The 15,483-nt window shown below is 47.3% G+C and overlaps 2 protein-coding genes across 2 annotated transcripts in view; both read left to right on the forward strand.

The window, feature by feature from the left end:
- Positions 1-2,968: 2,968 nt before the first annotated feature.
- LOC133381646 (zinc finger protein OZF-like) lies at positions 2,969-10,095 on the forward strand. The gene is made up of 3 exons (XM_061620992.1): positions 2,969-3,088; positions 8,151-8,714; positions 8,768-10,095. Exons 1-3 carry the CDS (start codon positions 3,055-3,057, stop codon positions 9,295-9,297), a joined length of 1,128 nt encoding a protein of 375 aa, XP_061476976.1. The 5' UTR covers positions 2,969-3,054; the 3' UTR covers positions 9,298-10,095.
- Positions 10,096-13,290: 3,195 nt separating this feature from the next.
- The window catches only part of LOC133378963 (zinc finger protein 91-like), a 30,317-nt gene continuing 28,124 nt past the window's right edge, over positions 13,291-15,483 (forward strand). The window contains exon 1 of the mRNA XM_061613575.1: positions 13,291-13,398. The gene's annotated coding sequence lies outside the window, so the exon portion shown is untranslated. The remainder of the gene's footprint in view (positions 13,399-15,483) is intronic.

A 15,483-nucleotide genomic window follows, 5' to 3' on the forward strand; every position in this document is an offset into this window, starting at 1 on the left:
AGTCTAGTCCTCCCAGCTGGCTAGGGCCTGCTCAGCTTGCCTCAGCTGCACAAGCCAGCCCCTTCCTTGTCCGCAACTGCCACCTGGGGGGCAACTGGGCTCCTTGGGACTCTGCAGCTTGCCCACGGCTGCCCAGGTGGCAGGGCACGTAACCCCTGAGCCACTCGCTGTGGGGTGATCTTTAGCTGGCCCTTGACCCCCAGGAGACACGAGTGGGGATTTGCTCACAGACTCTGGACTCCCAGCCAGGCTGTCCTCCCCACTGTGCTATACCAGCAGTATTTATACATTAATCTGTATTAAAAATGAGCAATCCCATGATATACTAAACACTGGCTTGCGAAAGCGCTAATCAGTAAGGGAAAATAGGGAACAACTGAGATGGAACATAAAACAAAATAAAACTTCTTAAAAACTTCACATATGAATACATGGCACCAAAATGGTAAATTCTAACACAACTTCTCTCCCAAAAAATGAACCTGAACCAAGTAAAAAGGACAAACAAATACCCTTTCTGCCCCTTTCCCCACAGGTATTGGGGGCTGGTACCCTTTGAGACTGGTGGGACAGGAGGCATGGAGACCGATGGCAGCTGAAGCCAGAGGCACTGACAGGCAAAGCCACCCCCTGACAGGAATGGGCAGAAGACAAAGGAGTTCCTTCAGTCTTCCTGGGGGCTTCCTTGGTGCGCCAATGGATGAGCAAGACTCAGCCGGCCTTGAAGCAGGAAGAGGCCCTGATGTCATTGAGTCTGGGAGCAGTAGGGGATTCTGGGAAAGAACCATGCAGAAGGCCCTGGGTGAGGAGGACACCCTCAGCTCAGATGTGCAGCACCAGCAGTTGAGGCAGTTCTGCTACCAGGAAGCTGAGGGGCCCCGAGAGGTCTGCAGCCAGCTCCACCGTCTCTGCCGTCAGTGGCTGAAGCCAGAAAGACACACGAAAGCTCAGATCATGGACCTGGTGATCCTGGAGCAGTTCTTGGCTGTCCTTCCACCGGAGATGGAGAGCTGGGTGAGGGAATGTGGAGTGGAGACCACTTCCCAGGTGGTGGCCCTGGCCGAAGGTTTCCTCCTGAGCCGGGCAGAGGATGAGACGCAGGCAGAGCAGCAGGTGAGAGTTTCATCTGGATAGTCCGAAGGGATAAAAATGTGAGGGAGGGTATCCCAAAAATACTGAACTAATTGACCAGCCTACTTTGGAAAGCGTCCGAGTAAGGATGTCCAATAAACCTCAGGTTTTTGCTTCTGTCATTCCTTTTCTGATTCTTCTCCCCATTTGAGGTTGTCAATCCTTCTTGCTGTTTCAGGTACAGGACCTGTTTGCAGAAATGGGCATGGATTTCCTTGAGTTAGAGGGGACTCCATTGGATGCCAGACAAAGGCCACTAGGTAAGGGTTAATCGGATATATCTCAATTTGGTCTCTTTCTGTAGATTTTGAAATCAATCCATGGGCTCCTTCAATCTTTTAGGAGAAGACACTTATCTCGAGAGAGCTTTGCGGATATCATGGACTGCAAAAAAAGACAAATAATAGAATGAATTAATCCAGAACTATCACTAGAAGCTAAATGATGAAACTGAGGTTGTTATAATGAGAAGACCTGATTCATTAGAAAAAATAATAATGCTGGGAGAAACAGAAGGGAGTAGAAAAAGAGGAAGGCCAAACAAGAGATGGATTGATTCCATAAAGGAAGCCACAGACCTTACAAGATCTGAACAGGGTGGTTCATGACAGAAACTATTGGAGGTCACTGATTCTTAAGAGTTGCCGTAAGTCGTAATCAGCTTGAAGGCACATAACAACAACAACATTTTGCTACTTTATACATGAGAACCAGTACTTTGATTTCTGGCCAAGAACCCAAAGCAGCAGAGATGTGTTTTCATGCAGCTGTAATATAAAATGGGTGCAAACACTGCACAGATAAGACTTACAGAATCGAAAAGAGTAGAGTTGGAAGGAACCTATAAAGCCATTGAGTCCAACCCCTTGCTCAATGCAGGAACCAAACTTAAAGCACACCCGACAGGTGGCTGTCCAGCTGCCTCTTGAATGAGGCCTTTGTGTAGTTAGAGGTGTATTGCTGTCCCTAAGATGGGCTCGTGCCACTAGCTTCAAACCACTTTTGTCTCTCACAGATGGCAGAATGATGCCAGCAAGACCTCCTCAGCCATCTCACCTTTGCAGTGGAAGAAAAGCAGATTCTGTGGAACTGGATAAGGTAGGGGGACAGAACAGGAAGAGGGAGTGGCTGGGGGCAGGCAGGGTGCCTCTGTCTCTTCCTCACCTCTCTGGGCCTGAACAAATTCCTCTTTGTTGCCAAAGGCTTTGAAAGCCACTCAAGGAACGTTTAAATCCAGTGAGTAATGACCAGCTGCCTCACCTTAGCTAGTGTTATTTAATAGCAGCAGCAGAATTATTTATGAATTTATAGACTATTTAATGCTAAAATAGATTTCCAAGCAATATACCAGCTACATAAAGACTGAAATAGTAACACCCGCTATTAAAAAGCATCAATAAAACATATCCATTAAAACGTTAAAATAAACATCCACAATTAAAGTGTGCAACAAAACAATCCCATTAAAACACTGTTATGTTTTCGGCGCCAGGTCAAGACTTTCCTCTTCTCCCAGGCATTTTAGCATGTGTTTTTAAATTGCTTTTTAAAAATGTGTTTTTAAATTTGTATATTTGTTTTCAGTGTTTTCAATTGTTGTAAACTGCCCAGAGAGCTTCGGCTATGGGGCGGTATACAAATGCAATCAGTCAGTCAGTCAGTCAGTCAGTCAGTCAGTCAGTCAGTCAGTCAGTCAGTCAGTCAGTCAAGAAAGAAAGAAAGAAAGAAAGAAAGAAAGAAAGAAAGAAAGAAAGAAAGAAAGAGAAAACAGCATAGCAATTAGTAGAAGATAATCCTTATTTGAGGATGAAATGTTTCCCCTTCCTTTTAGGGTCCAGTGTCCTTTGAGGATGTGGCTGTGCATTTCACAGAGGAGGAGTGGGCCCTGCTGGATCCGACCAGAGAGCTCTGCATAAGGAAGTCATGGAGGAGAATTGTGAGGTTCTGGTCTCTCTCGGTAAGGCTCCCTGGTTGATAATATCTGTGGTGAAATTCAGATATTAACATATATGATGAACCTCAATATTCTGTTCTGGCTCAACAGCGCCACCTGTAGCATCTGGGATTCTAAGCCCCCTAACTTGAATGGACAGCTATCTACTGTCTTTGTCTCTGAATACGCTTCCTTTAGTTAAGCGCTTGTAAGCAATTATGAGAGTGGCCTGAACTGCTCAGGCCTTTTGAAATGTAACTTTCAGAGTTGCTAGGGAATTGAAAGTAGCTTATGGCATTTTCTGTTTGGCCAAAGGGACCACTGACATCAACGATTGAGCTTAGTTCATGATTGGGCCAAAGAACTATCCATCTCAGAAAAGAGGTGGGGTTTTACTGATGACAGATTCCCATAAATACACTGTACAGTAGGGCCCCGCTAATACGGCGGGTTAGGGACCAGGCCCCCGCCATAAAGCGGAAATCGCCGTAAAGCAGGGCCCCATAGACTATAACGGGCTGCGTCGCACGAAAATGATGTCAAAATGGCGCGCGACGGAAAAATCCCGCCTTATTAGCGGAACAAGCGCTGTAAGAGCGGGGCCTTTCCCTAATTGAAAACCGCTGCATGAACGAAGTGCCGTAAAGCGGAACGCCGTAAAGCGGGGCCCTACTGTATGTGAGGCTTTTGCCTTCCTGGAAACATCTGGTCAGCAGTCTAAGGATGCTCTCTTTTAGAATCAGCCTTTTGCAAGGAACTCTGCACAAGTTCTTAAAGACTCTGTTGACGCAGGTAGCATTTAATTCGCAAAGGTAGATTGCCTTTATTAATTTTATTTACAAACCTGTATTGCATTTTATTTTAGGTCCTCCTGTCCTCTCATTTTTAATTCATCCCCACAAACAAAATTATGTTTTTATATTTGGCTTCACTGGGTTTTATAGGCAACAGTACCTAACTGTAATAAGCATCTGTAATTTGTCACTATAACTTTTCCCCATGTGCTAACATGGTTATGGAATAACAACATTTTCAAAACAGATCAGAGCCACTGCAGAATCCCAAAAGCCTGATGGAAAAGCCCTGCCATAGCAATTAGCCTATGCAAACCAGTATTGTCTGCTCAATATTCCTAACGTCATTGTGACTTAAGGCAACACACTGAAAGGTGCTCATGAAGCCTCCTTGAAGACCCGCTGTCAGCAACAATCAGCTGATTAGCACCAAGAGTCCCATCAAGTGCACTAGGTGGTTCCTGATGGAGAATTCCCAAATGCAGCTGATCCCCCTGGATCTCCCTGTCGGGTCTGAGGAGGAAGCTCCACTTGCCAAGCAACCATTGGGAATCCATTTTAAGCACCTGGTTTTTTTGCAGCCATTTACCTGCCCATACTGGAAGTCACGGGTCTGGGGAAAACAACTTTGCAGGTCACCTCAAGACCACTTCTGGGAATTGGATCATCTTGATTCAAAATGACATCCGATGGCATTCAAACCTTAGACCAAAACTTTCTCCTCCATCTCTGCAGCCATCACGCTACACTGGTTGACAATATCTTTAGAGGCTTCTGAGTAAGTTTGGAAATGTCCAGTCCGCCATCTCAATCCAAAATGGCGCCTGGTGGCATCCAAATCCAGTTTTTCCATCTCAGGAACTGTTATGCTGAACTGGGCAACGGTACCTTCAGATGCATCCAAATCAATACAGTTTGGAACGGTTTGGTGTGATGCTGCCTAATTTGGCGTGACAGTTCCAAACTCTTGATAAATTATTGCCTAATTTGGTGCGATGATTCCCAAGATCAAGTAACAGGTTTTGGTCTTATGTTTGGATAAACCATTGGATGCCGCTTTTTAAATGATTTTTTTAATTGATTTTTGATAATGCACAAATGAAAACACACATTCAACTCTTAACAGCGAGAAAGAAAGAAAAAATCGTGGATGATGCATTAAGAAAATGGCATAAGTAAGTGTCAGCAAAAAAGACCTACAATAGTAATACCAACCGTACCAGCAGATAAGCGAATACAATTAGGCACTAAAGAATATCCAGAAAAGCACGGTATTGTGCCCTACAGCTAGGGAATAAGGCAGAACCTTGAACAATGAATTTGACCAATCCAAAATTGCAAATGAGACGCTGGAGGCCGTTGGCTGCAGGCATCGCTATGAAGAAAAGTTAGAAAGGGCCACCATGTTTCTTCAAACTTACCCACTTTTATAACCCCCCAACTAAGTTTACTTTTGTGGGTGAGCTTCTCCAGCAGAGCCAGATTCCAAACCTTATTCCACCACCCTCCATGGTGAAAAGGAGAGCAGTGTTTCCAACGGCAATTTGAAGCTTTGCAGCAGCAAAGACATTGGATGCCATTTTGAATCAAGATGGCAGACCAAACTGTTCCAAACAACACTGATTTTGGACACCTCTGAAGATCCCGCTGCCCAGTTTGGCATGACAGTTCCTGCTTCTTGTTTTTATTTGGATACCATCAGAATCCCATTTTTAATCCCAAACTGCACTCATTTTAAACAAATTTAGCATCAGAGTAATAGGGCTGTTCAGGCACAGCCCAAATCCCCAACTGGATTGGGCTGATTTAGGTGGATCCGGGCTTCGACCAAGCAGGGTCAAAACAGACCTGGATCCAGATCATCCCAGGTCGGGCTGCCTGAAGCAATCTGGAGCTCTTGGAGGGCAGGGCATTGGGCATGAAGAAAGAGAGGCAGGCAGCTTCTGCAAAGGGTAGCAGTGAGCTATTTGCAAGAGGGCTTTCCACACTGTGCTTGGGCTGCGTGTTCCTGTTCCCCCAGCGGAAGGCACGCATGCAGTGAAACTGAGCAAGGAACACGCTGGGGGAGCAGACCGTTGAAGGGGTGAAAAGGGGGTAGGCGAGGCGGTAGAAGCAGGATAGACCAGCACGGTGGAGAGGAGGAGGACGGAAGAATCGGCTACTGGCCCCGTGTTGGGCCAGTGCTGAGGGTTGGTCAGTTTCTCACAATCGCTTATGGCCTACATGGTGGCATTCCCGACAGATGGCTGTCCAGCTGCCTCTTGAATGCCTCCAGTGTCGGAGAGCCCACTGTGACGCCCCTCCCTGGCTCTCCCTGTCAGGTTCCTACCTGCGCGTGGCTACTGCCTGTCACTAGGCACTACCAGGGACTCCACCAGTCCGGACTGTCCTTTTTTTTATTGTTTCTCTCCCCGCTCTAGCACAGATCTCAACAGATCCCCCTGCTAGGCAACTACCAGTCACGTCCTAATACTAGTATTCCCAGAGACTCTGAATACTGGTATTGTTATTCTCTTCACCGCTGCCACCATTTGTTACAGTTCCCCTTCAGCCTTGGTCATTACCTTACCCTCCCTTCTGGTCTGTGAAACCCCAGCCAAGGATCAGGCCTTTGGTAAACCAAATTAAGTATTTATTACAGATAACAAAGCTAACAAGATTAACAAGATTTCTTCTTAAGGCACATAAGCATATGGTTTTACTCAATACTAATCCGAACTCCACCTCCCTCCTTCTCCACTCTCTCCTGGTAAAACACTCTCTCCAACCCCACCAAGCAACCCACTCAGTTCTCTTCTCCCCCCCAGATTCCACTCTCACTCTTCCTTTTATACATTCAGCCATTTTAAACACTCAGCCAATCATCTCGCATTCTACTGCCCATTCACTCCCCCTCTTTCACTCCACTTACCATGTGTCTTCTAAACAACAACACTTACCATATATACATTAATATAGGAACATCACACCCACTACCTCTCTAGGTCATTGGTTCCATTGTCTTATGGCTCTTAACACATAAGAAGTTTTTCCTGATGTCCAGTCGAACTCTGGCTTCCTGCAACTTGAGCCCATTATTCCGTGTCCTGCACTCTGGGACGATCGAGAAGAGATCCTGGCCCTCCTCTATGTGACAACCTTTCATGTACTTGAAGAGTGCTATCATATCTCCCCTCTTCTCCAGGCTAAACATGCCCAGTTCTTTCAGTCTCTCCTCAGAGGGCTTTGCTTCCAGTCCCCGGATCATCCTTGTTGGATGGTGACATCTGATGCAGGAGCTGGTTTTGGGGAAGGGGCGGAAAGTGAGATGTGTTCGGCTGAGGCGGCTGCCTCCCGTAATGTAGCAGCAGCCAGGTGAGAGGCAGCCATGAAGTGGGAGGAGTTGGCGGTGTCAGTGGTGGCGGCAGCAGCGGCTGAGGCCTGAACTGCATGCTGGGGACAACGACCTGGGAGCGGGCACTGTGGAGATGGCAAGCAGGCCTGGCACGGCAGCTGAGCATGTGCAGCTGCAGTGCAGGAGCCACTGCCAGGGATAAAGTCCCACTGGCTGCAAGGTCTGCTTCAGTATTGTGTTGCCCGCAGGGAACGTGGTGGCAAATCACTACCCAGCAGTGGCGTCACTAGGGTTGGTGTCACCCTGTGCGGCCCGCAGCGCCTTCTCTCTCAGACTCTGAGTGATCGCGCGCGCGGTGGAGCGCACGCACAGCCTCTAGGAGCGCACGGCCAAATGACAGGGCCCGGGAGCGCGCCGCTGCCTCGTTGTCTGCTGCCGCTTCCACCTTCTAACAGCCGAGGAAGGCAGCCGGCGCGCCACGCGAAGACTCTCGTTGGTGCCTAGGCGGTGCCTGGGGGGCCTCTGGGTGTCACCCCCATCTGGTGGTGTCACCCGGTGCGGCCCGCACCTGCCGCACCGCCCTAGTGACGCCCCTGCTACCCAGCAGGATTTGAATCCTTGTGCTCTCTCCAGTGTAGTTTGGAGGCCGGGGGAGATGCACTGTCTCCTTCCCTGCCACCCTCCTATATAGGGTTTCAAAAATCCTAATTAAATATTAACCCCACCTCCAAATTGAATTGGGGCTGGATCCTGGTTGGGAGTTCCCTGGGTCATCTGGGGTGGGTCAAGGGGGAGGGCACGCACAGCCCTAGAAACTTTGTTTTATTCAAGTACAGATCTCAGTATTTTTTGGTTTCTTAGAATTCCGGAGCAACCCCGGGTTCTTTCTGCTAGTTTGTCAATAACTTGGGGCTCCATTTCCTTCAAAGGCTCTAATCAGTTTCTCTCTTTGTTGCAGAAACTGATGAAAAGAAAAAGGGAGCCCACAACAAGATCCATAGAGTATGGGAGCTGAATAAATATTTGGAGAATGGAGAGAGCTTCAGTCAGAGCTCCAATCAAAGGACTCGCACTGGGGAGAAACCACATCAGTGTTTGGATTGCGGTAAGAGGTTTCGTCTGAACAAAGACCTTGTTTGTCATCAAAGAATTCACAGCAGGGAGAAACCATATCGGTGTTTGGATTGTGGAAAGAGCTTCAGCTGGAAGAAAACTCTCACTTCTCATCAGAGAACTCACATCGAGGAGAAATCATATCCATGCTTGGAATATGGAAAGAGTTTCAGTCAGAGGACCTATCTCACTCTCCATGGAAGAATTCACAGTGGGGAGAAACCATATCAGTGCTTGGAATGTGGAAAGAGCTTTGCCTGGAAAAAAATTCTAATTTCCCATCAAAGAATACATACAGGGGAGAAACCGTATCAATGCTTGGAATGTGGAAAGAGCTTCAGTGAGAAGGAAATTCTAATTTCCCATCAAAGAATTCATACAGGGGAGAAGCCGTACAAATGCTTGGAATGTGGAAAAAGCTTTAAAACAAGCTCAGCCTTCCGCAATCATCAAAGCATATAGGGGAGAAACCACATCAGTGCTCAGAATGTGGAAAGCGTTTCATTCAGAGCTCCCAGCTCACTAACCATAGAAGAATTCACAGCGGGGAGAAACCATATCAGTGCTTGGAATGTGGAAAGAGTTTCAGCTGGAAGAAAAACCTCACTGCCCATCAAAGAGTTCATACAGGGGAGAAACCATATCAGTGCTTGGAATGTGGGAAGAGCTTCATCAACAAGTCAAGTTTCACTGCCCATCAAAGAACTCACAGCGGGGAGAAACCTTATCACTGCTTGGACTGTGAGAACAGCTTCTCCCACAAGGACGGTCTCACTGATCATCAAAGAGCCCACAGGGGGGAGAAACCTTATCAATGCTTGGAATGTGGGAAGAGCTTCACTCAGACCTCCAATTTCACTTCCCATCAAAGGATTCATACAGGGGAGAAACCACATCAGTGCTTGGAATGTGGAAAGAGCTTTAGTAGGAGAGACCATCTTACTTCCCATCAAAGAATTCATGCAGGGGAGAAATCGCAAATGCAGTGGTAGCCGGTTCTTCCTGGATCTGGCATGGCTGCTAAGAGATCATGGTGGCATAGCCAGTGGTTGATGCATATCTAAGTTGTTGTGGTTGCCTTTCCATCCTCCTGTCTTGCAGCGGACACTTCAACATTACAGTTGAACAAATAATGAGGATCTCACTAAACTGCAAAGTGCCTTACTTTGGTTCAGAAGGGGTTCCTGCTGTCCCTGTCGCTTTACTGCTAGGAGAAAATTTGTGTGGCCTCTGTCTGTTCCTTTCCTCCCCCATCATTCCATTTGCAAAGAAACGGTGGACACTTAAACATTACATTTGTATAAATACTAAGTGCCTTACCTTGTTTCAGAATTCCCATCAAAATTTGTAGTATGGGATCATGCCACAATAACTTTACATTCCCCAGAAGTGAGCTCCACTGAATTCCATAGAGATTATTCCCTGGTAACGATGGTCAAGATTGCAGCCTGAATTGCTTAGTCTTGAATGTGCCACATAGAACTGTTAACAAGGGCACTTATAAATGTCCAGATCTATAGGGGAAAAATATCCCCCTCTCCCAGCTTATTCACTTCTGTGTTTTCTTTCCAGAATGCGGAATAAGGTGGAGGGATGTTAAATAGATTAAGGTGTGGAAGATTAGGGTTAAAATCACCACTCAGCCACGACGCTCACTGTGTGTCTCAGCCTAACCTACCTCACAGGGTTGTTGTAAGGATAACATCGGGAAAAGGTGACCCATGAATGCCACCTTGAGCTCAATGTAGGAAAGGTGGAGCAGCTATAAATGTAATACTGATAAATAAAGAATGATGATAATAAAAAAGTCTGGCTCCAGCCCGCCTGTCACTGATTTTGAACTGGGGGAGGTGCATAAGACCAAGTCTGGAATTGTTAAAAAAAAAAAAAAAACACCCCAAAAACCGAAGTAAAAAGAATCTGGGAAGCAACCACAATATTCAGGCTTGCAAAGATCCAGCAATGCATATAGACCCTTGGCAAATCTGATGTGTGGCTGTTTGAGGGGAGGAGCTTGTATAAGGGGGGTGTACAAGGGGGGTGCAATCCATGCTCCCATACTACATACATAGCATCGAGTGATTGTCTTTCAGCACCCTGGCAGTTGTGCTGTGGGGTGCCGCAAGGCACCATCTTGTCCCGCATGCTGTTTAACATCTATATGAAGCCCTTGGGAACGGTCATCAGGAGATTTGGGGCAAGGTGTCAGCAGTACACTGACGATACCCAGCTCTGTTTCTTAGTAACATCTGAATTGGAAGAAGTGCAAACCCTGGACCAGTGCCTGGACTCAGTGGTGGGCTGGATGAGGGCTAATAAACTAAGTCTGAATCCTAGCAAGACGGAGGCGCCATGGGTTGATGGTTCCGGAGTTCGGATCATTGGTCAGTTGCCTGCTTTGGATGGGGTCGTACTCCCTCTGAGGTCCATAGTCTGGGGGTGCCCCTGGATCCATCTTTGTCACTAGAGGGCCAGGTGACCTCAGTGGGTAGGAGCGCCTTTTACCAGCTTTGGTTGGTAAGGCAGCTGCAGCCGTTTCTGGACCGGGAAAGCCTGACCACTGTTGAACTGGCGGTGACCGACCAGGAGAGAGACCTCGGGGTTGTAGTGGACAGCACGATGAAAATGTCGACCCAGTGTGCGGCAGCTGTGAAAAAGGCAAATTCCATGCTAGCGATAATTAGGAAAGGTATTGAAAATAAAACAGCCGATATCATAATGCCATTGTATAAATCTATGGTGCGGCCGCATTTGGAATACTGTGTACAGTTCTGGTCGCCTCATCTCAAAAAGGATGTTATAGAGTTGGAAAAGGTTCAGAAGAGGGCAACCAGAATGATCAAGGGGATGGAGCAACTCCCTTACGAGGAAAGGTTGCAGCATTTGGGGCTTTTTAGTTTAGAGAAAAGGCGGGTCAGAGGAGACATGATAGAAGTGTATAAAATTATGCATGGCATTGAGAAAGTGGATAGAAAAAAGTTCTTCTCCCTCTCTCATAATACTAGAACTCGTGGACATTCAAAGAAGCTGAATGTTGGAAGATTCAGGACAGACAAAAGGAAGTACTTCTTTACTCAGCGCATAGTTAAACTATGGAATTTGCTCCCACAAGATGCAGTAATGGCCACCAGCTTGGATGGCTTTAAAAGAAGATTAGACAAATTCATGGAGGACAGGGCTATCAATGGATACTAAGCCGTGATGGCTGTGCTCTGCCACCCTAGTCAGAGGCAGCATGCTTCTGAAAACCAGTTGCCGGAAGCCTCAGGAGGGGAGAGTGTTCTTGCACTCGGGTCCTGCTTGCGGGCTTCCCCCAGGCACCTGGTTGGCCACTGTGAGAACAGGATGCTGGACTAGATGGTCCACTGGCCTGATCCAGCAGGCTCTTCTTATGTTCTTATGTTATGTCCACATACTGGTAACCTCCAGGCTGGATTACTGTAATGCGTTCTATGTGGGGCTGCCCTTGAGGTTGTTCCGGAAGCTGCAAAATGTGGTGACTGGAGCAGGGTATCGCCAACATGTCACCCCGCTGTTGAAAGAATTGCAGTGGCTGCCCATTTGCTACTGGGCCAAGTTCAAGGTTTTAATCTTGGTGTACAAAGACCTATACAGCTCGGGACCAGGATACCTGAAAGACCATCTTACCCCTTATATACCCAGTTGATCACTGCGCTCTGCAGGTGAGGTAAGTCCTCCTGCAGATACCATCTTATCAGGAGGTCTGTTCCACACGGCATACACTGATTGGCTCCTAGGGAAATAAATGTGTAGACACTGAATTCAGTAATCCAAGCAATATCTCTAGAGAGTGAGAAAGGACAGTCAAATGATGCCAGTATTAAGAGAAGCAGAAAGCAGTATTCAAGCCAGCCAGATTATTCTATAATCTTATACCAGGGTGGTGGCTGTGTGAGGGGTCGAGGCTGTGACTATCATGAAGGGACCCTGCACTTCTGCATTTGCCACTACACTACTGCCCTCCCCAAATTCAGTCTTGCCCGGAAGTCCATTTCAGATCATTTTCACTCTTGGTATGCCAGATAGTAGGGCCGGCTACCTCTCCTCAAAGCAGGAGCCAAAGAGGAATCCAGCGCTGCACACCCAGAGGGGCGTTTTGACCTCTCCTGGCCCGGTTGGGTCCTTCGACACTTCAGGTTCCCAAACGAAGCTGGCAACACAAGCGGGGGTGAGGTGCGGGGTTACTGATGACAGCATCGCAGAGACTCACTGGAGAGAGGCTGTAGAAGCACCACACGATTAAACCACACACTCCCCCTCCAAGAATCCTGGGAACCGTCGTTTACCCCTCACAGCGCTAAAATTCACAGCACCCTTAACAGACAAATCCCAGTCCCTATGACTTTCTCTTTTGGAGGGGGTAATATAAATGCATGGTGGTATGTATGCAAGCAGGGACTAGAGAGGTTTGGAGGCAGAGCAGCCCCCTCCCCTTTGGGCATGATGCGTCTGCCCCGCACATGAAAGCGTGCAAATGGGAACCTGAAGTAGAGGGCTTTTCTTGGTCCAGAGCCAAGAGGGAGCGAAAAGTTCAAAAGTGGGGAAAGACTGAGGAAACATCTATGGGGGAGGAGAGAAAGGGTCAGGAAATCTTCCGAAGCCCCCTTCCAGCATCGGAGGGCTTCTGCATGCAGCCCAGTGCAAAGGGGGCACCCAGACTCTACAGGATCATCCGCCTGCCCTTCGCTTGGGCTCTCCATAGGAGCTTCTAGAGATTAAGACCATTTGGGGAAGGAGGAATTTGGAGAAGCCTCTTTGCGTTGCGTTTGTCCGAACTCCACCCTCTGTGCACGGCCAGGTTCGTTTGGGGACCTGAAGTGTCGGGAGGAGTCTCAACCAAGCCCAGGAGAGGCCAAAACTCTCAACTCTATGTTGGGGGGGAATGCTACTGTTCAGCATGCTAAGGGTTAAAATGAACTAGACTTTCCTAGAGAGGAAAGGAATTTGGGGAGGAGGAGGAGGAGTCCGCCCAGTCCCAAAGCCGAAGCACCTCCCTCCCAAGTCCCTTCCTTCCTGGCTTCTCACTTGGGGGGGCAAAGCACTTGCATCGGTGCCCCCCCTTCTGATATCTGGTGAGTCTCTCCTTTACGCCATTTGGTGCATTTGGGTGCAAGGGAGTCCCAGGACCCCCGGGGGAGGGTGCGTAGAGGAGGCGCCTGCTCAGTGATCCATCCAGGATCTACTAGGACAGCCAAATCAGGAAGCGCTTTCCTGCGCTTGGAGAAGATCGGATGGATCTGCGTTCAACCCCCCCCCTCCTCTTCTGGGCAGACAGGAGGCCCCATTTGAGATGGGGTGGGTGGGTCGGTGGGGGGGAGAGAATTCAGAGCAGGTCTGCAACTGCTGAGTTGATCTCAGGAAGGTGAATCCTCAACTGTACTTCACTTGGAATTGATGCCCCCCCCCATTAATCCGGCAGCGGTGTTATCAAGCCTCCTGACTGACCCGCATGTGCCCATTCAGACGTGCACACACTGGGAGATGGAGGGGATCTTTTTTAGCTTGAATAGAAAGCACTCCTGAAAACTACTGGGGATCTTTTAATTGAAGGAATCAAATGCAGAGACCTTGACAGAAAGTACACAACTGTGTTAAATGGAAATTAATAGATTGTTGTTGCTGTTGTTGTTGTTGTTATTAAATGGAAATTAAAACAAAATAGATTATTATTAATAAACACATTTGTTTACTTTGTTTATGTTCTGTCAAGGTCTCTGCATGTGATTCCTTTGAATAAAAGAACGCCAGTGGCTTTTACAAGTGCTTAATAATAATAATAATAATAATAATAGTACACCGCTTAATTGCCAAGAGGGTTTCTAGGCACTTTACAACTAAGAACATAAGAAGAGTCCTGCTGGGTCGGGCCAGCGGGCCATCTAGTCCAACATCCTGTTCTCATGGTGGACATCCGGATGCCAATCTTGGGGAGCAAAGTACCTCCGACTGTGGCATAAGGTGCTTCTCCATTGTACTTTCTGTCACGATTTATGTTCTGCCCTAATTACCCCTATCCTTCAAAGTATACCTGGCCGGGATGAGGCCTTGTATGTGCAATTTCTTTTATCGGACTCCACCTCTGAAGTGACCACCAAGGTGTCAAGCTTCTGTGCGGCTGCCATACACTGCAGAAGGATCTTGATCACAGAGCACTAATATAGTACTGATTTCAACATGAATTTATCTCCAGCAGTATCCTTGGCTTAATTGTTTCAATTGTTTTAATTGTTGAATTTTATATTCTATTTTAATGAATTTTTTATCTTGTATTTTTTCTTGCCGGTCTATGTACTGTAATAAACATTCATTCATTCTCATTCTCTGTGGCATAAGGTGGGGAGGGCAAGCCAAAGTCTTCTGCTTGCAGTTTTGGCAGATGGGGTGGGTGGGTTGGATATCAGTGGAAGGTGCTAATGGAACTAGGCATCTACATGGTGGTAATGGGGCTTACAAACCGTTGACACTAACCATCCTAGTCAGTGACACGTGAATATAATTTTGAAGGGCAGCTGGAGGGAGACATAGTGTGTTTTTCTCTGGGTGATGAATCTATATAATAGGATATGGACAGAGAAAGACAGAGGAGAGAAAGAGATGGAGAAGGTCCTGATCCAGTTAGAGAAATAATGGGGGCAGGGATGTGCCAAATAATCAGTGTAAGAGCAAGGTGAGCAGCTGTGAGGAGACCAAAACCTCCATACGGAGAAGCAGTCTACCAGATATTGGATTCAGGGAACAAATGTTATTTTGTTTTACCACAAATAATTCTAAATAAATCAGGTTGGTTACAGTAAATGAATCTAAATAAATGAGCTACAGTCAGAGAATGACTCAGCTAAGATTTCTTGAGCTGAGTGACAGCCTTTATTTAACCCAACTTTGGTGTAGTTTAGCGAGGCTGGAGGAGAAGATGGCAGCAACGGATGGGGGGGGTCATGGAGGACCACAGAAAGAGAGGAAGCTGCTTTATACTGAGACAGACTGTTGATCCATCTATCTCAGTATTATTTACTCTGACTGGCAGCAGGAAACATTCTCAGCTTTACATGGAGATGTCGGAGATTTGAAGTTGGCATCTTCCGCCTGCAAAGCAGATGCTGTACCCACTGAGCCAGGGACCCTCAAGGCTGAGAAGGACTGAGGCTGGGAGCTTTGGG

Source organism: Rhineura floridana, chromosome 3 (genome assembly GCF_030035675.1).
Source record: "Rhineura floridana isolate rRhiFlo1 chromosome 3, rRhiFlo1.hap2, whole genome shotgun sequence".
Taxonomy (NCBI): Eukaryota; Metazoa; Chordata; class Lepidosauria; order Squamata; family Rhineuridae; genus Rhineura; species Rhineura floridana.